The 22,343-nt window shown below is 44.6% G+C and overlaps 1 protein-coding gene across 10 annotated transcripts in view; it reads left to right on the top strand.

The window, feature by feature from the left end:
• LOC141127056 (uncharacterized) overlaps positions 1-21,879 on the top strand; it is a 227,721-nt gene extending 205,842 nt beyond the window's left edge. For 9 of the 10 annotated variants that reach the window (XM_073613202.1, XM_073613203.1, XM_073613201.1 and 6 more), the window contains 4 exons: positions 8,612-8,678; positions 16,213-16,335; positions 18,413-18,481; positions 21,015-21,879. In XM_073613202.1, coding sequence (XP_073469303.1) covers positions 8,612-8,678; positions 16,213-16,335; positions 18,413-18,481; positions 21,015-21,832 — 1,077 coding nt within the window. In that variant the 3' untranslated portion in view covers positions 21,833-21,879. The remainder of the gene's footprint in view (positions 1-8,611; positions 8,679-16,212; positions 16,336-18,412; positions 18,482-21,014) is intronic. The other variant, XM_073613200.1, reaches the window with a different exon arrangement.
• The last annotated feature ends 464 nt before the right edge of the window (positions 21,880-22,343 follow it).

Raw genomic sequence — 22,343 nt, 5'->3', positions numbered from 1 at the left:
TTATACAGAATTTATATAGCGCCAACAGTTTACGCAGCGCTTTACAACATTAGGGCAGACAGTACAATTACAATACAATTCAATACAGGAGGAATCAGAGGGCGAGGCTCGGGAGAAGCCCTGGAGGCGGATATGGGAGGAGGTGATGAGGGAGCTAGAGAGCAGGAGGTCTTGGGAGGAATGAAGAGGGCGATTAGGTTGGTATTTTGAGACTAGGCTAGTGATGTAGCTGGGGGCAGAGTTGTGGATGGCTTTGTAACTTATTTTTAGTATTTTGAATTTAATTCGTTGGGTGAGTGGCAGCCAATGGAGGGATTGGCAGAGAGGGGTAGCAGACACTGAGCGTTTGTAAGGTGGATGAGTCTGGCAGCAGCATTCATGATGGACTGAAGGGGGCATAGTCTATTTAAAGGTAAGCCAATGAGGAGGGAGTTGCAGTAGTCAAGGCGAGAGATAACCAGGGAGTGAATCAGGAGCTTTGTGGTATAATTGGTTAGAAAGGAAAGTATGTGGGGCCGAAAGGAGAGTTCAGAATCCAGGATAACACCTAGCACCCTGACATGTGGGGACGGGTGGATGCTTTTGCCCATTGCTCTTGACAGACAAGTCAGGGGAAGAGGCACGTGTGGGAGAAAATATTATAAGCTCGGTTTTGGACAAGTTGAGTTTGAGGAAGTGGTGTGACATCCATACAGATATGTCGGTTAGTAAGTTAGTGATGCGTGAGGAGACTGATGGAGTGAGTTGAGGGGTGGAGAGATAGATTTGTGTGTCGTCAGCATAGAAATGATATTGAAAGCCGTGAGAGGCTATCAGCTGACCCAGGGAAGAGGTGTAGATTGAAAATAAGAGAGGTCCAAGAACAGAACCTTGGGGGACCCTGACAGAGAAGGGAAGAGGAGTGGAGGAAGTAGAATTGTAAGTGACACTGAAGGTGCATTGGGATAGGTAGGATGAGAGCCACTGAAGAGCGCAGTCACGGAGACCGAGGGAGTAAAGTTTTTTGAGGAGGAGGGGGTGGTCAACCGTGTCAAAGGCAGCTGAAAGATCCAGAAGTAGGAGTACAGAATAGTGTCAGTTGGTTTTTGCAGTTAGTAGGTCATTTGTGAGTTTTAAAAGAGCAGTTTCTGTGGAGTGTTGAGGGCGAAATCCAGATTGAAGGGGATCAAGAAGGTTGTTTTTAATGAGATGGTCACTCAGTTGGTTGTAAACCAGGCCTTCAAGGAGTTTAGAGGAAAAGGGGAGCAAGGAGATAGGGCATAGGTTGTTAAGATTGGTAGGGTCCAAGGATGGCTTTTTAATTATGGGGGTGACCAGTGCATGTTTTAGAGCACTGGGGAAGATGCCAGAGGTGGGGGAGAGATTGAAGATGTGGGTTAGAGAGTGTAGGATGGAGTCAGAGGGCGACCGTAGCATTTGAGAGGGAATAGGGTCCAGGGGACAGATGGTTAGGGGGGCGATAGAAAGGAGTTTAGCAACTTCGTCTATAGTAGCAGATTTGAATAGGGGGAGTGTCAGTTGTACCTGTTGACATGGGGTCTTAGCTGGGGGAGATACCTGTAGAGTGGAGATTTCATCATGGATTGTATCAATCTTGTTTTTGAAGTGATTAGCAATCTCCTGGGCAGTGAGTGAGTCAGTGGGTGGAGGCAGTGGAGGATGAAGCAGAGAGTTGAAGGTAGAGAAGAATTTAAGGGGATTGGATGAGAAGGTGTTAATAAGAGTTGTAAAATAGGTTTGCTTGGCAGTGTGGAGGAAAGAATTGTATTTTTGGAGGGCAGATTTGTATTGATTGAAGTCTTTGAGAGACTTAGTCTTGTGCCACAGACACTCAAGAGCGTGACTACGTTTTTTGAGAATTTTATTGTCATCTGTTTGCCAGGGTTGTAGGGATCGAGGCTTGATTCTGCGTGTGGTGAGGGGAGCGAGCTTGTCCAGGGTGGAGGACAGGGATTTATTGTAGATGGACGTGGCTTGGTTGGGGCAGGACAGGGGAGAGATTTTGTCATAGAGGTGGTCAGTAGCAGAATAGAGGAGAGAGGAGTTGAAGTTTTGAAGTACAAAAGTTTCTACGGGTGATGGTTAGGCGATTGGAGGGAAAGGTGGTAGAAGACAGGGGGAGAGAGAAACTAATAAGGTGGTGGTCGGAGAGAGGAAAAGGATTGTTTGAGAAGTAGCATGGAGTGCATAGGTAGGAGAATATAAGGTCAAGGGTGTTGCCATCAGAGTGAGTAGAAGCCTGTACCCATTGCTTCAAGTCAAATGAAGCGGTTAGACTAAGAAGTTTAGAAGTAGCAGGAGTGTTTGTATTAGCAGGGATGTTGAAATCACAGAGAAGGATTGTGGGAATTTCCAAAGAGAGAAAGTAGGGTAGCCAGGCAGAAAACTCATCAAGGAAAGTCGATAATGGTCCAGGGGACTGGTAGATCACAGCAATTCTTAGGGAAGTTGGAGAGGATAGACGTATACAGTGGGCTTTGAATGATGAGAGGGAAAAAGAGGGAGGAGAGTGAATAACCTGGAAGGTGCTCTGGGGGGATAGGAGGAATCCCACCCCACCTCCCTTGCGTCCATTAGGCCTAGGGGAGTGAGTCCAGTGAAGGCCACCCTGGGATAGGGAAGCAGGAGAAGGGGTGTCATATTCATGGAGCCAGGTTTCGGTGAGAGTTAGTAGATTAAAGGAATTAGTGACAAAGAGGTCATGAGCAGCATGAGTTTGTTGCAGACAGAGCGAGCGTTCCAGAGGGCACAGGAGAGAGGGAGGCTGGCGTTGGGAAGAAGAGGAATCTAGACTAAATTGCGTAGATTGCGACTACTGCCAGAGGGTGTAGGGTGATGGTGATGGGTGTGTTGGGCACAGTTAAATAAGGGAGGCCCAGGGTTTGGGGAAATATCTCCAGCGATTAGGAGAAGCAGAAGAGTAAGGGAGGTAATATGAGAATATGATTTGTATGAGAGGACATGCTTCAGTATCCTGGGGGATTTGTTAGCAAGTGGGCTTAGAGTTAGAAAGAGGTGATGGGTGCAGTAATAGCGGGAGGGGAGAAGTGAGGGTGATATGTACAGATTGTGAGGTGGAGCAGAGGGGCGAAGAAAAGAGAATTTGAGGAGAGAGGCAGCAATTGTGAAAAGGAGGAGAGGTAAAGAGTGCATGTTTCAGAGAGGAAGGTGAGATGATTTGGAATTGAGGTCACCTGCAGTCTGCTGTGGTTTGCTTTGTGCAAAGAGCAGAAGTGCCACTTATTTAAAGAACCCCGCTTCTTTGGAAGAACCCCTGTATGTGCAGCCCCCTGTATGTGTTCCCCCATAAAGAAGGCCTTGTTTTTATACTGTGTTGGGTGTGGATAGAATCTGGCAATTACCGGTAATCAATTAGGAGGTGATATTAGGCACACAGCTAGCAGAGCATAACTTTCACACCACAATCAAACTGTAAGTGGACTAAAAGGCCAAAATTGTAAAGATAAGGGAACCCATAATTTAGGTAAGACTTAATAGCTAAATAAACATAAATAATGTGAGCATGGCTACAGATGGAGTTGAAACAGTGGTGACAAACAGATTTACCAAATATGCATGTGAGCAGTCAGTCAATATTCAGTTTAAGGTATATGGAGGTATAAACGCAGATTTATCAAATATGCATGTGAGCAGTCAGTCAATATTCAGTTTAAGGTATATGGAGGTATAAACGCAGATTTATCAAATATGCATGTGAGCAGTCAGTCAATATTCAGTTTAAGGTATATGGAGGTATAAATGCAGATTTACCAAATATGCATGTGAGCAGTCAGTCAATATTCAGTTTAAGGTATATGGAGATATAAACGCAGATTTACCAAATATGCATGTGAGCAGTCAGTCAATGTTCAGTTTAAGGTATATGGAGGTATTAACTTTACCCTGTATGAGCAGAGCACACGCTTGGATGTACTTAGGGGTTGAAAGCAATCAGGCCTGGACTGGGACAAAAAAATAGGCCCGGGCATTTTAGACTGAGCAGCCCATGATGCTGTGTAGTGGGACAGACATCCTCCCCAACCGTCCCTGATTGTCTGGGACCATCCCGGAAATCAGTCCCTCTCCCGGAATCCCGCGAATCAGGGCTAAGTCCCGGAATGCCGGCAGCATGTGCGGGTTGTTATGGTTCCCGCACGCCGCAACCAACACATTTTATAGCAGCCAGTATCTCTCCCGGGCACACAGCACAGAGCCGAGTGCACTGAACCTGCACCTCCTCCTCCTATGTTTTCCTGTACACAAAGAGGAGGAGGCGGGGAGCAGCATACCGCTCTGCCAAAACAACGCGGCTGATCTGAGGTAGGATTTTAGCCGCATAGACTCACTCCCGACAGTCCTGCCAGTGTGCCCCCCGCCAGCACTAACAGCAGACCCCCCTCCTACTCTGAATGTCCTATCTCTCCGCTCAGCCTGAGTCCGCTCTCCCGAGTCCCGCCAGCAGCACCTCCCCCGCTCCTGCAGCTGAATGTGCTCTCTCTCTTCTGCCAGGTCTGTGACAATTTCTGTAAGACTTGCAGAGGAGGGAGGCATGGGGGAGAAGGATGGAGCTGGGATGGGATGAGGGGGGGACAAGAAGGATGGAGTTGGGATGGGATGAGGGGGGGACAAGAAGGATGGAGCTGGGATGGGATGACGGGGGGACAAGAAGGATGGAGCTGGGATGGGATGAGGGGGGGGGCAAGAAGGATGGAGCTGGGATGAGTGGGGGGACAAGAAGGATGGATCTGGGATGGGATGGGGGGGACAAGAAGGATGGAGCTGGGATGGGATGACGGGGGGACAAGAAGGATGGAGCTGGGATGGGATATGAGGGGGGGACAAAAAGGATGGAGCTGGGATGGGATGAGGGGGGGGCAAGAAGGATGGTGCTGGGATGGGATGACGGGGGGGACAAGAAGGATGGAGCTGGGATGGGATGACGGGGGGACAAGAAGGATGGAGCTGGGATGGGATATGAGGGGGGACAAGAAGGATGGAGCTGGGATGGGATGGGGGGGGACAAGAAGGATGGTGCTGGGATGGGATGACGGAGGGACAAGAAGGATGGAGCTGGGATGGGATGAGGGGGGGGACAAGAAGGATGGAGCAGGGATGAGGGGGGGATAAGAAGGATGGAGCTGGGATAGGATAAGGGGGGGACAAGAAGGATGGAGCTGGGATGGGATATGAGGGGGGGACAAGAAGTATGGAGCTGGGATGGGATGAGGGGGGGGGACAAGAAGGATGGTGCTTAGATGGGATGACGGGGGGACAAGAAGGATGGAGCTGGGATGGGATGACGGGGGGGGGCAAGAAGGATGAAGCTGGGATGGAATGAGGGGGGGGGACAAGAATGATGGAGCTGGGATGGGATGACGGGGGGACAAGAAGGATGGAGCTGGGATGGGATATGAGGGGGGGACAAGAAGGATGGATTCTGTACATTACACACTCCTGTCCCCTACATTCTGTACATTACACACTCCTGACCCCTGCATTCTGTACATTACACACTCTTGTACTATATATACACAATATTGTACATTATATACTTCTCACCAAAGTCTTCATTGTCTCAACAGTTGCTGGTTGCTGTGCAGTCCCTTACTATTTTAAGGACAAATACAAAGCAATCAAAGCATATTTTATAGGTACAAGGAAACCTGTGTTCTGTTTAACCACATCCCTTGAGCCCCTCCCACTGCTAAGCACTTGGTCATACCCGCATTTTACCGCAGCGCACTGTGCGCGCCGCAGATCTTTTCCCTCCTCCAGTGTCCCTCATTCTGAAGTTCAAATGTTGGGAGGTATGGGGACAGAGAGCACTGGGGGGGAGAGCACTGGGGGTTCGGGGGGAGCTGAAGCGCACTGGGGGGAGGAGAGTACAGGGGGTGGAGAGCACGGGTGGGCTGGAGAGTAATTGGGGGGCGGAGAGCACTGGGGGGGGACTGGAGAGCACTGTGGGGGGGCTGGTACTGGGGGGAGATGGAGAGCAGTGGGGGGAGCTGGAGAGCACTGAGGGGGAGGCTGGAGAGCAGGGGGGGGTGCAGAGAAGTGGGGGGGGGGCTGGAGAGCATGGGGGAGCTGGTGAGCAGTAGGTGGGGAGGCTGAAGAGAGCAGTGGGGGGGGTCTGGAGAGCACTGGGGAGAGCTGGAGAGCTCTGGGGGGGGCAAAAAAAGAAGTTGGATAGGAGGAGCGGGGGTGGGGGGAGTTGGGGGGCAGCTGCATATAGAGAAATTGATCTTTCCATATTCCTCCTGCAGCCGCTGAATTCCTGCTTCTCCTCCTCTCCTTCCTGCAGGCATTCAGTGGCTGCAGGAGGAATATGGAAAGATCAATTCCTCTACAGTGCCTTGAAAAAGTATTCATACCCCTTGAAATCTTGTCATGTTACAACAAAAAACGTAAATGTATTTTATGTGATAGATCAACACAAAGTGTCACGTACTGTAATTATGAAGTGGAAGGAAAATGATAAATGGTTTTCAACATTTTTTACAAATAAATATCTGAAAAGTGTGGCGTGCATTTGTATTCATCCCCCTTTCTCTGATACCCCTAACTAAAATCGAGTGGAACCAATTGCCTTCAGAAGTTACCTAATTAGTAAATAGAATCCACCTGTGTGTAATTTCATCTCCATATAAATACAGCTGTTCTGTGAAGCCCTCAGAGGTTTGTTAGAGAACCTTAGTGAACAAACAGCATGGTTAAAGCAGGGTTGCGTTATAAAAAAATTCCCAAGCTTTGAACATCTCACAGAGCACTGTTTAATCCATCATCTGAAAATGGAAAGAGTATGGCACAACTGCAAATCTGCCAAGATATGGCTGTCCACCTAAACTGACAGGCTGGGCAAGGAGAATTTTAATCAGAGAAGCAGCCAAGAGGCCCATGGTAACTCTGGAGGAGCTGCAGAGGTCCACAGCTCAGGTGGGAGAATCTGTCCACAGGACAACTATTAGTCGTGCCCTCTACAAATCTGGCCTTTATGGAAGAGTGGCAAGAAGAAAACCATTGTTGAAAGAAAGCCATACGAAGTTCCATTTGCAGTTTGCGAGAAACCTTGTGGGGGACACAGCAAACGTGAAAGAAGGTGCTCTGGCCAGATGAGACCAAAATTGAACTTTTTGGCCTAAAAGAAAAACGTCATGTATGGCGGAACACTAACATTGCACATCACCCTGAATACACCATCCCCACCGTGAAACATGGTGGTGGCAGAATCATGTTGTGGGGATGCTTTTCTTCATCAGGGATAGGGAAGCTGGCCAGAGTTGATGGGAAGATGGATGAGCCAAATACAGGGCAATCTTAGAAAATCTGTTATGCCGCGTACACACGAGCGGACTTTGCGGCAGACTTTGCCTGGCGGACTTTTCTACGTACTTTACGACGGACTTTCTGAATGAACGGACTTGCCTACACACAATCCACCAAAGTCTGTCAAATTCGTACGTGATGACGTACGACCGGACTAAAATAAGGAAGTTCATAGCCAGTAGCCAATAGCTGCCCTAGCGTGCCTTTTTGTCCATCGAACTAGCATACCAGACGAGCTGACTTTTCGACCGGACTCGAGTTCGACGGATAGATTTAAAACATGTTTCAAATCTAAGTCCGTCTAACTTTTGAGCAAACAAAGTCCGCTGGAGCCCACACACGATCGAATTGTCCGACGAAATCCCGTCCGCCGGGCAAAGTCTGCCGTAAAGTCTGCTCGTGTGTACACGGCATTAGAGTCTGCAAAGGACTTGAGACTGGGACGGAGGTTCACCTTCCAGCAGGACAATGACCCTAAACATATAGCCAGAGCTATAATGGAATGGCTTAGATCAAAGCATATTCATGTGTTAGAATGGCCCAGTCAAAGTCCAGACCTAAATCCAATTGAGAATCTGTGGCAAGAATTGAAAATTGCTGTTCACAGACGCTATCTATCCAATCTGACAGAGCTTGAGCTATGGGCAAAAATGTCACTCTCTAGATGTGCAAAGCTGGTAGAGACATCCCCAAAATACTTGCAGCTGTAATTGCAGTGAAAGGTGGTTCTACAAAGTATTGACTCAGGAGGGCTGAATACAAATGCAGGCCACACTTTTCAGATATTGATTTGTTAAAATCTTTTGAAAACCATTTATCATTTTCCTTCCACTTGACCATTATGTGCTACTTTGTGTTGGTCTATCACATAAAATCCCAATAAAATACATTTACGTTTTTGGTTGTAACATGACAAAATGTGGAAAATTTCAAGGGGTATGAATACTTTTTCAAGGCACTGTATGTCAGCCTTTGCAATTGGCACCCTTACTGCTGAGATTTAATCATTTACAGCATTTAGTGAGCCTCAGATGATTTGTGCTACATGTACAGGAAAGCAATAAAATCAGTAAAGCACAGTCACTGTACAGCATGTATATTGTACATGAAGGATGTCTACATGCACGAAACTACAACCAATTGTTTTCTTACCATTAAGCTAATCATATTCACATATACTGTATATCTAAGACACTTTTAAATCACTGTATATTCTATTTTATCTATTGATTTATTTTATAGGAGAAATATAGCCTGTTAGTAAAACGTCTCTATTGCATGCTTCTAGAGTAAACTAATGGAGAGTTATAAGGAAGCTGAGAAACTGATGTCAAGGACTGGAGATAGGACAAAAGGTTGGTCTAATATGGTTTTACATAACTCTAAATGTGGTATAGGTCATTAGACATTATAAAATAATACTTCCTGACCACATCTGTTAGTTCCATGTAGATTATAAAATAATTAACTGACAGGCTATATGAAATATATAGGCATAACAACTTGGTCAATCAAGTCATTTGAAGTAATTTCAACATCTAATCATGATGCCTGCTGGGAATCTCCTGTTGTACCTGGCACAGCAAAACCTGCAACCAAGATAATATGGAATCGTTGGCGTTCATCCTCTCAGCCATACTCGTTCTAATATTGCTACCTTTTAATACTGATATTTCATTTACTAGTTGGAAAGTGTTGTGTGTGATATTCCAGTATTACAGACTTGGGTCTTCACTGCATTAATAAATCATTAATTCTCACGCACTAACTTCTACTGAAGTATACCTCTCCCTAAGTAGCACGTCAGTACTATAATGAGTTCCCTCTATATACCTCCTATCCTACAGTCAATCCATGTTCTATATATTATTCTGCATTTACCATAAAATATTATGCACAGACATAGACATAATGCAGTATAATTTAAATATTATGCACACCAAAAGAACTCCAATTTTATACACCAAAATCAAACATCCCAAATATTGTCCATCCTGCTGGGAAATGAATAAAGCCCTTGTGACAATATATATTCTTTGCATATGTTTTCTTGTGTTCTTCTCAGTGTTTCACTGCAAATCAACACTAGTGCTCTACCACATGACTACACACTTGTTCGGTTGTGCCCTCACCTCTGGTAGTTGACTTTAGTTTTAAAAGGCCTATTACAGCCTTTTCCCTTCATAAAAGACCAGTTTACAGAAAGGACCAAAAGGGTATTAGCTTAGTAAATGAGGTGAAGCTTCATTTTGCAAAGAATACCCAATTACATGCAATGAAAATTTAAAAAAAAAACAGCATTTTTGCTTGCACATGATTGGATGATGGAAGTCATCAATCAATGCCTAATTATTTAACTAATACCCTCCAGTTCCCTAAACTGACACCATTTGTGGAAATGTGTCTAGCAGGCCCTTCGAGCAAAGGCCTAATCTCTAATGTCTACAAAGTGTTGTCCTCACTCCCTCTCCAATCCCCATTCTAACATCTATACATTAAAGATGGGAGCAGATTCTAGGTGAGGAAATACCTTTGGAAACTGGGCAAATCATCTGGTCCCAGGCTTCTAAAAGCTGTCTTTACATTGTATAAAGAGAAATGATATAAAATACTCTTTCAATGGTACCAAACCCCAGAACTGCTATGTACCATGGTCTAGATTTATACCTCCCAGCTTTTGAACTTCAGAATGAGGGACACTCAGTGGAGGAAGTGATTTGTGGTGTGCGCAGTGCCGCGGCAACATTTGGGTGTGGCCATACTCAACAGTGGAAGGGGTTTAAGGAGTGTGGTTAAACAAAACCTGTATTTCTTTGTACCTATACAGGGTTCAGCAGGGCAGAGCCCAGGGGTTAGTATGGCAGAGAAGAAGGGTCACAAGGGCAGAGGACAGGAATCAGCAGGATGGAGAACAAGGGGTCAGTAGGGAAGGGTACAGAGCACAGCACAGAGCACAGAGGACAGGAGTCAGTAGGGAATGCTATAGGGGTCAGCAGGACAGCGGACAGGAGTCAGTAGGGCTGGGTATAGGGGCAGCAGGACAGAGGACAGGAATCAGTAGGGAAGGGTACAGGGGCAACAGGACAGGAGACAGTAGGGTAGGGTAAAGGGGTCAGCAGGACGGAGGACAGGGGTCAGTAGGGCAGGGGTCAGCAGGACAGGGGTCTGTAGGGCAGGGTACAGGGGTCAGCAGGAAGGAGGACAGGAGTCAGTAGGGCAGGGTACAGGGTCAGCAGGACAGAGGACGGGAGTCAGTAGGGAAGGGGACAGGAGTCAGTAGGGCAGGGTAGAGGGGTCAGCAGGACGGCAGACAGGAGTCAGTAGGGCAGGGTACAGGGGTCAGCAGGACGGATGACAGGAGTCAATAAGGCAGGGTACAGGGGTCAGCAGGACAGAGGACAGGAGTCAGTAGGGAAGGGTACAGGGGTCAGCGGGAAGGAGAACAGGAGTCAGTAGGGCAGGGTACAGGGGTCAGCAGGACGGAGGACAGGAGTCAGTAGGGCATGGTACAGGGGTCAGCAGGTCGGAGGACAGGGGTTGGTAGGGCAGGGTACAGGGGTCAGCAGGACAGAGTACAGGGGTCAGTAGGGCAGGGTACAGGGATCAGCAGGAAGGAGGACAGGGTACTGGGGTCAGCAGAACAGAGGACAGGCGTCAGTAGGGAAGGGTACAGGGGGTCAAATCCCCCCATTCTTCCTCCTAACCAAAATCCCCCCACCCCATCCTAAATTCACCCCCCGCCATTCCTCTTAGCAAAAATACCCCTGCTCCTCCCTCCCAAATTAACCTTCCATGTGCAAATAGCCCCCTCCCCCTCATGTCATACCAAAGCTCCTCCATACAGCACATAGTTACATAGTAGGTGAGGTCGAAAAAAGACACAAGTCCATCAAGTCCAACCTATGTGTTTGATTATATGTCAGTATTACATTGTATATCCCTGTATGTTGCGGTCATTCAGGTGCTTATCTAATAGTTTCTTGAAACTATCGATGTCCCCACGCTTAGACCACCACCTGTGGAAGGGAATTCCACATCCTTGCCGCTCTTACAGTAAAGAACCCTCTACGTAGTTTAAGGTTAAACCTCTTTTCCTCTAATTTAATGAGTGGCCATGAGTCTTGTTAAATTCCCTTCCGCGAAAAGGTTTTTACCCCTATTGTGGGGTCACCAGTATGATATTTGTATATTGAAATCGTATCCCCTCTCAAGCGCCTCTTCTCCAGAGAGAATAAGTTCAGTGCTCGCAACCTTTCCTCATAACTAATATTCTCCAGACCCTTTATTAGCTTTGTTGCCCTTCTTTGTACTCGCTCCATTTCCAGTGCATTCTTCCTGAGGACTAGTGCCCAGAACTGGACAGCATACTCTAGGTGCGGCCGGACCAGAGTCTTGTAGAGTGGGAGAATTATCGTTTTATCTCTGGAATTAATCCCCTTTTTAATGCATGCCAATATTCTGTTTGCTTTGTTAGCAGCAGCAGCATTGCATGCCATTGCTGGATCTATCATCTACTAGGACCCCCAGGTCCTTTTCCATCCTAGATTCCCCCAGAGGTCCCCCCCCCCCCAGTGTATAGACTGCATTCATATTTTTGCCACCCAAATGCATTATTTTACATTTTTCTACATTGAACTTCATTTGCCATGTAGTTGCCCACCCCATTAATTTGTTCAAATCTTTTTGCAAGGTTTCCAAATGCTACGGAGAAGTTATTGCCCTGCTTAGCTTAGTATCGTCCGCAAATACAAAGATTGAACTGTTTACCCCATCCTCCAGCTCATTTATGAACAAATTAAACATAATTGGTCCCAGCACAGAACCCTGGGGGACCCACTACCCACCCTTGACCTTTCCAAGTACTCCCCATTTATCACCACCCTCTGAACTCGCCCTTGTAGCCAGTTTTCCATCCATGTACTTACCCTATGGTCCATGCCAACTGACCTTATTTTGTACAGTAAATGTTTATGGGGAACTGTGTCAAATACTTTTGCAAAATCCATATACACCACGTCTACGGGCCTTCCTTTATCTAGATGGCAACTCACCTCCTCATAGGTTAATAGATTGGTTTGGCAAGAACGATTCTTCATGAATCCATGCTGATTACTGCTAATGATACAGTTCTCATTACTAAAATCTTGTATATAGTCCCTTATCATCCCCTCCAAGAGTTTACATACTATTGATGTTAGGCTAACTGGTCTGTAATTCACAGGGATGTATTTTGGGCCCTTTTTAAATATTGATGCTACATTGGCTTTTCTCCAATCAGCTGGTACCATTCCAGTCAGTAGACTGTCAGTAAAAATTAGGAACAACGGTCTGGCAATCACTTGACTGAGTTCCCTAAGTACCCTCGGATGCAAGCCATCAGGTCCCGGTGATTTATTAATGTTAAGTTTCTCAAGTCTAATTTTAATTCTGTCCTCTGTTAACCATGGAGGTTCTCCCTGTGATGTGTCATGAGGATAAACACTGCAGTTTTGGTTACTGAAGCCCCCTGATTCCCTCGTGAAGACTGAGGAGAAGAATAAATTCAAATACCTTCGCCATCTCCCCATCCTTTGTAACCAGATGTCCTTCCTCATTCATTTTTTGCTCTCCTCCGCTATGTGTCTTTCATGTTCTATCTTAGCCGTCCTTATTGCACCCTTACATTTCTTGCTGCATTCTTTATAAAGTCTGAATGCTGATGATGATCCCTCAACCTTGTATTTTTTGAAGGCCTTCTCCTTTGCTTTTATTTGCATTTTTCCATTGGAGTTAAGCCATCCAGGACTTTTGTTCGCTCTTTTAAATTTATTACCCAATGGGATGCATTGGCTAGTTCCCTTATTTAATATGCTCTTAAAGCAAACCCATCTCTCCTCTGTGTTCTTTGTTCCTAAAATTTTATCCCAATTTATGCTTTCTAATAAGGTTTGTAGTTTAGCGAAGTTGGCTTTTTTGAAATTCAGTGTCTTTGTATTCCCCTTATGTTTCCTATTTGTGTGATTTATACTCAAGCCAATTGACCTGTGATCGCTGTTACCTAAATTGCCCCGTATTTCCACATCCGTGATCAGGTCTGTATTTTTGGTAATCAGTAGATCCAGTAACGCTTTATTTCTAGTTGCTGTGCCTACCATCTGACCCATAAAATTGTCCTGCAAGACATTTAGGAACTGGCGAGCCTTAGATGAATGTGTGGTTCCCTCCGCCCAGTCTGTCTGGATAATTAAAATCCTCCATTATAATAACACTTCCCATCCTTGCATCCAAATTGTGATAGGAGATCTGTCTCCCCTTCCTCCCTCAGGTTGGGGGGCCTATAGCATACTCCCAGTATTATTTTCCCCTTCGCTTCATCCCATTGGAGCTCTACCCATAAGGATTTCACCTCCTCCCTAGCTCCCTTAGTGATGTCATCTCTCACATTCACTTGTACATTATTCTTGATATATAGGCATACCCCTCCCCCTTTCTTACCCTCTCTATCCTTACGATAAAGGCTATACCCTTAAATGATTGCCAGCCAATCATGAGAGCTGTTGAACCAGGTCTCTGAAATTCCCACAAAATCCAAATTCTCCTTGTACAACAGTATCTCTAGTTCACCCATCTTGTCTGCCAGGCTCCTGGCATTGGTGAACATGCCACGTAGTTTAGACCGGTCGCATATTATCCTCTTATTGGGTGTTCCAAGATTGCAACTAGGATTTGCTACTATACTTATCTTGCTCTAACTTTTTGGCCATCTTCATTCCCAGCTTATCTGCACCCTCCTCATTTAGGTGCAGTCCATCCCTTCTATAGTACTGGTTATCGACTGAGAAGTTGGCCCAGTCCTCCAGGAACCCAAACCCCTCCTTACTACACCAGCTCTTCAGCCACTTGTTTACTTCCCTAATCTCCCTCTGTCTTTCTGGTGTGGCTCGATGTACTGGTAGTATTCCTGAGAATACTACCTTGAAGGTCCTTTTACTCAATTTAGCTCCCAAGTCCCTAAAATCATTCTTTAGGACACTCCATCTGCCTCCGACTTTGTCATTGGTGCCAACGTGCATGATGCCAGTCGGATCCATAGATCAAATTGTACAGTGTATGAATCCTGCCCCCCCCCCCCATCCACATTTCCTGCTGCTGGAAGATGAGCAGCTCTTGGAGGGGGCACTAATCATACAGTGTACAGTTCAATCTATGTATCCTGGAGGATCCATGGAATGACAGGAGAGGGAGAGCACAGCTGCTGTCACTTCTCCATGGGGGAACACAGGTGAAATCTAGAAGGGGGGGACACATCACCCCACCTCATCACCCCCATTGATCCGTGCATGACATGACTCTCCCCACCTCCCCCCTCATGTCTGCATCACAACCCACACAGTGTTATGCTCCCTACCTGTACACTGACCAGCAGTGGCATTAAACTCCTCCCTCCTCGAACTTTGGCTCTCTCCACACGATATTGACAGTCCAGGCCGGTGGGGGTTAGCGTTGCTGTTAAGATCACCAAAGGCCTTACAGTGAGCACATACCACAGGGGTCGGAACGGCGCACGTAGGACTAATTCTGCGCCCCTCTGGAAGTTGCAGCTGGGGCCACCGCCCCCCCATACGCCACTGGGAGGAGCCGCAAGCCGCTCTGCCATGCACTATATGAGTGAACGGCAGCCAGCATCTCTCACCACCGGCTGCCTGTCACACATACACAGCAGCGTGGGGCGCAAAGCGCCCCGGACAAGGCGGGGGGCGGATGTTACTGGTGCCCGCGCTACTGCATGCTTGCAGGCAAGCCACTGGCTCCACTCCGGGACGAAGCCTTGATTCAGGACTTAGATCAAATAGTGGGACAGTCCCGGCGAATCCGGGCAGTTGGGAGGTATGTAGATTTACAGCAGTAAAAAAAAAGGCCTATATACCTAAAAACATTGAAAGGGAAGCAGTGTGCAAGAGGCCTAAATGTAAGCCTAAAATGTATATTCTTACTTGAACTTTGATCTGCTTCTTTGATGTAAACTATGATATTTGGCTTGTATACTCGATACTTAGGGGTTGATTTACTAAAACTGGAAAGTAAAACATGTTCCATGTTTTTTTGTTAAAGCTTAAGACTCCATTCACACTTGTTTGACTCCAAAGTTGCACCAACTTTGGAGTACAACTTTGGAGCAACTTTGATGCAGCTTTGATGCAACTTTGACGCAACTTTGGATGGGTGCAACTTGAATAAGACTTTGGCTTTGACAAGTGATAATGGACAACTGTTGCACAACTGTCGCATTGTATAACATTCAGGTACGACTGTCATGCAACTTTTGAGGGTTAACATTGAAGTCTATGACCCTCAATTTGCATGAAAGTCGGACCAAAGTAGTGCATGAACTACTTTGAAGTTGCTGCAACTTTAAGTCTCACGTATATGAATGACTATCATTAGAAAACACGGGGAACGACTTGCCATGCAACTTTGATGTCCAAAGTTGTATGACAAGTCGCACAAGTGTGAATGGGGCCTAATTGAACAAGCTGCAGTTAGAAGCTGATTGGCTACCATGCCCACTTGCACCAGATTTTGCACTCTCCAGTTATAGTAGTTATAGTAAATCAACCACATATTAATCTGCACCTATCTTGAAAATCATTAAAAAGTCAGTTTTATAAAAAATAATAATGCCAAAGACCATTTGATGGAACTTTACATGGTAAAACCATTAACCAGAGAGAAATATTCTATTCTTTGGATGTTGGATCACATTTTGGCTTTCCTTAGATTTGGGCAAGTTATATTGTTTTGTAGGATAAATTGGTGGCGTAGGGTTCCTGAACTTTGAATTTTGCACATTGTCTTCTTATTCATTGTTTTCTTATAACAAAATTCTAATAATTTTGAATATGTTTATAGCAGCTCAAGCTTTCTGGGATTTGTGCCGAGAGAACAAATGTAGAGAATTCTTGCTAACCTCGGTAACATGTTACATGAAATCAGTCTTTCACACGATTGTTCACGAAGAGCCCAAGGACAGAGGTATTATTATTATTGCTGCTATTAATTACTAAGAAAATACATTCAACTATTCAACAGTAAAGTAAAACTGAAGGAAAAACTTTTTTTTAGTTTTGGATAGAGTGGGGAGGAATTAGAATACCTGTTTTTACTGCTTCCTATGCCCCTGTTAGGGAGATTAACCGTCTCTATTTGTCATGTTTACTCTTGTAATCCAAAGTAAAAGTGAAAAAAAATCCAACTTTTGAGTTGTCTCCAGAAAAGTAGTAGAGGGTGGTAGCGTTGCACCAGTACCTGTATCGGTATCAGTGCCGATACTAAGCATTTGCATTTGCTCCACTACTAAAACCGAAACCTGCAGACTCGGTTCACATATGTGCGGGCTGGTTTACAATGGTGCGATTCCAATGAAAAATTGTAGTGTATGAGATTAGAAATCGCACTTGAACCAGACAGAAATGGCACAGGACTCTCATTCAAATCACACTGTGGCTGGCCCGAACATATGTGAACAGGCTGTAAAAACTCACTGAAACGCACATGACATACACATGTCTCTGAAAATGAAATCTGTGCGGTTTTCCCATCAGTTTCCATGCATGTATGGTGTTAACGAGCCCTAAAAAAACTGTCATTTGACACTAAAAATAGGTGTCAGTAATTGATATCGGTGAGTTCTTAAAGTGGTTGTAAACCCTTACAACACACTTTTTGCTACAGGTAAGCCTATAATAAGGCTTACCTGCAGCTACCCTGGATATCTCCTAAACCTCAATGGTTTAGGAGATATCCCTTGTATTTGCATGTGCTGATGTCATTGACACATGCGCACTGAAGCAAACTGAAGCAATGGCACGTACGTGCCGTTGCTTCAGTGAGTGTGCCGTTACTGGCGGCTCCCGCGCATGCGACATCATCGCGGCTCCGGCCAATTTGTTCGAACACACGAACACCGGTAAAGTCTATGGGACACGAACATGAATAATCAAAGTGCTCATTTTAAAGTCTTATATGCAAGTTATTGTCATAAAAAGTGTTTGGGGACCTGGGTCCTGCCCCAGGGGACATGTATCAAATTAATTAAAACCTGGAGGGCCTGATATGGATTTTTGGGGGGACCCCACGCCATTTTTTTTTAAATTTTGGCGCAGGGTTCCCCTTAAATCCATACCAGACCTGAAGGGCCTGGTATGGAATTTAGGGGGACCCCCCACGCCATTTTTTTTATTTTGGCGCGGGGTTCCCCTTACTATCCATACCAGACCTGAAGGGCCTGGTATGGAATTTAGGGGGACCCCCACACATTTTTTTTAAATTTTGGTTCGGGGTTCCCCTGTGGGGAAATCCCATGCTGTTTCTATCAATGAACTTTTATGTGTATTGTCGGACTGACAATTCACTAATAGCCTTGAGTAATTTTAACTGACTTTTTTTCCTTTTGAAATGTCATTTTGCTGTCAGACTGTTCTAAACACGGGAAACATGCGGCCCTTTACAGGCATACTATAGACGAAATTTAAAGGAATATTACACTTTTATTGTTTAAATGTAAGCATTATTAAAATCATTGCTCCCGAAAAAACGGCCATTTTTAAAACTTCTTTTTGCATTGATACATGTCCCCTGGGGCAGGACCCAGGTCCCCAAACACTTTTAATGACAATACCATGCATATAAGCCTTTAAAATTAGCACTTTTGATTTCTCCCATAGACTTTTAAAGGGTGTTCCGCAGCTTTCGAATTTGCCGCGAACACCCCAAATTGTTCGCTGTTCGGCGAACTGGCGAACAGCCAATGTTTGAGTCAAATTCATGTTCGACCTGAACATAAAGCCCATCCCTACTTTCCAGCTATCTGACTGCAAAAAACATTAAAGCCCAACTCCAACCACAACAGAAAAATACCCTTGTGGACTCTTTAACGTATTGCTGCTTCTTCTTGATTTAGCACACATTTAACCCTTGCAGCTCAGAGGAGCCCACTACAAGGGTATTTTTTTTCTCTGTGCCCAGAGTTGGGCATTAACAAATTTACCAGTTAACCTTTTTTTTGGGTCTGAATAACTCCTGTTGACCTTCTAATTATTTTTATCTTCAGACTTTGAGCAAGCATTTGCCTTTCTCCAAGCAAGTGGATGTTTTACTAATTTTATCAGTGGAACAGAAGGTAAAAATGTTTATAGCATATTTTTTATATATTTTATAAAAAATAGGTCTGTATATATAACAAAGGAACTATCACAAAGGGTGTTATTTGATTTAATGGAATAGGTTCCACTAACAGACTATATTTTCTTCACAATGAGGTAGGGACAGTGCATTTATTAGTGATGTGGAAGCACTGTTTATATCGTCTTTAAAGGGTAACTCCACTTCTGTGGGGGAAAAAAATAGCAAATAAAGAAAAAATATAATATAGCATATACAATTGCGACACAAGTCATATTGTAATTGAATGTTATTAAAAAATACCTTTCCTTTTCAATCTGCAGCCACTGTAATTTTCTGAAAATGCAATGCAATATGGCTACCTGGAGGTGTTCTGTATACAAAATGTGTACTGAACACACATCAGAAACATACTTTCCTGCTTGTGTGATTGGCTCACCAATTTTCTCAGAAGTCTGCCTAAAATCCAAGTCAGATTTCAGGCATCCCCTGCAACAAAAATTTCATTTTTGGTGAGACACTTCCAATAGGAACACGTCTAAAGGGATGCAGGCCCAGCAGATTTCCTCATTAGAGCCCTGCAGCTGCACAACTGATTGATAATTATGAAACCACACCCATTAGACCCACTGAGCACAGAGGGACAAACAAGGATTTCTTCAGAATAATAAAAGGTAATGTAGACAGATGTATGCAGAAACACTCAACATTCTAAGGTGGACAGAAATAGAGTCACAAACCATAGCAGGTAGGTCTTGCTGTTAAAATATCCAAGACATATAAGAAGTCAATAGTTGACTCCGCTGATCAGGTTCTACCTATAATTAAAATATCACTTTTGGATGGGCGGGACAGGTTAATTAGTAGTAATTAACACACATCCTTACTCTAACAAGACCAAAATAAAGATTGATGGCTTCTGGCCTTCAATACTCTTGATTTGTTAAACCTTTTACCTTGAATAAAAGATGTTAATGAGTGAAATAATTTATTCAGTTAAAGTGGTTCTAAAGGGAAAATATTGTTACCTTAAAGTGGATGTAAACCCTCACATATACCCAGTGAAGTGAATAGCCTCAGATGACATGCAGGGATGAAACAAATCCCTACATAAATTTTGCATGTATATCTGCAGTCTACAGCTTGCTACTTTCTTTAGAAAGTTAACATTGTGTTAGAATTTGTTCTTCCTGTTTCAGCTGTGGGAGTGGAGTCTGGACATACACTATGTGTGAGCTGATTGGAGGAAAGGCACACACTTCCCCCCTCCACATAGGCAGAGGAACGAAGATACTTGCAGAGCTGTTCTGTGAATAGACCAGCTCACTGATAATCTATTTATAGCACTTACCCCAACACAAATTTTCAGCTGCTTTTATCTCCTGTGTCAGAGAACTTGTCAGAAGTTATCATGCTGATAACAGAAGAACAGAGCAGCAGAAAATCACAGAACTTAGTGCTTTGGAGGGAGATAAGTAAACAATACATATATATGTGCCCAGGTCAAATTTGATGAATGGGGTTTACATCCACTTTGCTTTCCCTCCATCATTAAGTTTAAAAAAATGTTCCATTATCTGTATCGAGCCCTCACCCCCCCCCCCTAAATACTTAACTCGATTCAGCGCTGCACCCGTCTGCAGTGGCTCTCTTCTCTCTTGCCTTTCACACAGGACAGGCTCCTGCTGCTGTCAATCAAATCCAGTGAGCAGCAGGCAAGGCCAAGCTGCGCTGTGTGTGTCAATGGATACACAGAGCAAGGCTCAGGAGTGCGACCGCACATGTGCCACCATAGGAAGTGTATTCCTATGGTGAAACACAGAGAAGAGGAGGAATCTAGAGCGCCAGTAGGGGACCCCAGAAGAGGAAAATTGGGGCCACTCTGTACAATAACATTGCAAAGACCAGGTAAGTATAAACCTATTTATTATTTCAATAAAAAAAAAACACTTTAAAAGAAAACTATTTCTAGCAACACACACAAAAACTCACATACATTCATACATACATGTAAAATAATGAATTGTTCTTATGAGATAGTACCAATGTGCATTACTTCTGTGATCTTCAGTGACCAGTCTCTTTGCAGCAGCACCACCAGGTCCTGGCTCTCTCAGAAGGAAGAAAGGCATAGCAAATAAGGTGTTCTGTGATCCTTGGGGGACAGAATGCAAGACTAGCAGTGGGGTGTAGTACAGGGATATGCAATTAGCGGACCTCCAGCTGTTGCAAAACTACAAGTCCCATCATGCCTCTGCCTCTGGGTGTCATGCTTGTGGCTGTCAGAGTATTGCTATGCCTCATGGGACTTATAGTTCTGCAACAGCTGGAGGTCCGCTAGTTACATATCCCTGGTGTAGTAGGTGTAGAGTATAGACTAGTATAGTAAGTGTTACATTCATCCAGTAAATACCCTTATCTGCAAAGAGCAGAATTACAGAGGTTACATGGCAAAGGTTTTTGTGGTTGTGCTTTACATCTAAAGTCTAATAAAAATTACTCCTTTTTGTTATTGTGTATTTATTTCACAGATGACCAGGCAAAGATTAGTTCCAGAACTACTAGCAGAGAGACATACAATGAAAGTGATTCAGATTGTGTTGGTTCTTGTACAGTGGTAGAAGACCAAGGGGTAATCACCAGAGATGAAGACCCTGATGGGATGGAATCTGGATCACCTCAATCATCCCAAATAAACAAAAAAGCAGGGCAATGCACAAGAGATGAAGGCCATCATAAAGTGGAAGCTAAATATTCCAGAACATCTTCATTGTCCGTAAACGGCAAAGAAAAAGAAAGCGCAAGAGATGAAGACCACGATGGAATGCAAAGTGAATTGTCTGAATCATCTTTAGAGAGCAACAGGAAAACGGAAAGCTGTAGAGGTGAAGGCCATGATGATATACAAACTGAATTGTTTGAATCATGTTCAGAGAGCAGCAGGAAAAAGCAAAGCACTGAAGGTGACAACCTAGACAGAATGGAAATTGAATCTCCTGCAGCATCTCTAGTTTCACCGTCAGCAAGCAGGGAAAGTGATCTGATTCTGCCTGAGAAAGCCTCTCGGAGACACAGATCCTTAGAAGAAATGCGGGTTCTGATTTCTCAGCTGCAAATCTTACAGTACCAATTGCAGCAGCAAACCAAAGATGGAGATGCAGGTTTTGCCACAAATCTAATTCAGTTTTTAAGAAAAGTTCCAGAAGATAAAAAGTTGTCCACTCAAATGTCTATTCTAAAGGTCTTATCATCGGTTTTGGGTCAGCAGCTAATGTCAAACCCTGGTTGTGTACCACAACAATATACAAATCAGTCTTCCCCCAGACATAGCCACAAGCCAGAAATGTAGACATATAACAATAAATGGCTGTCACAATACAGAACATTATATACTTATTATGACTTAACTGTCTTAAAGATGATAATAGTAATACTGTATACAATTGTGCTCATAGGTTTACATACCCTGGCATAATTTATGATTTCTTGGCCATTTTTTAGAAGATATGAATGATAACACAGAAACCTTTCTTTCACTCATGGTTAGTGTTTGGCTGAGGTCATTTATTATCAATCAACTGCAGTGGCGGCTGGTGTTCAAAATTTTTTTTTTTGGGGGGGGGGGGGGCGCAAACAAACTGAAAAATACTGAAACTCCCCCCATCAATTGCAGCCTCACTGTGCCCATCAAATGCAGCCATTGTGCCCATCAAATGCAGCCACTGTGCCCATCAATTACAGCCATTGTGCCCATCAATTGCAGCCATTGTGCCCACCAAACGCAGCCATTGTGCCCACCAAACGCAGCCATTGTGCCCACCAAATGCAGCCACTTGTTCCCATCATATGCAGCCACTGTG

The sequence above is a fragment of the Aquarana catesbeiana genome, linkage group LG02 (assembly GCF_042186555.1).
Source record: "Aquarana catesbeiana isolate 2022-GZ linkage group LG02, ASM4218655v1, whole genome shotgun sequence".
Lineage (NCBI taxonomy): Eukaryota > Metazoa > Chordata > Amphibia > Anura > Ranidae > Aquarana > Aquarana catesbeiana.
This window is presented reverse-complemented; position numbering and strand designations above follow the sequence as displayed.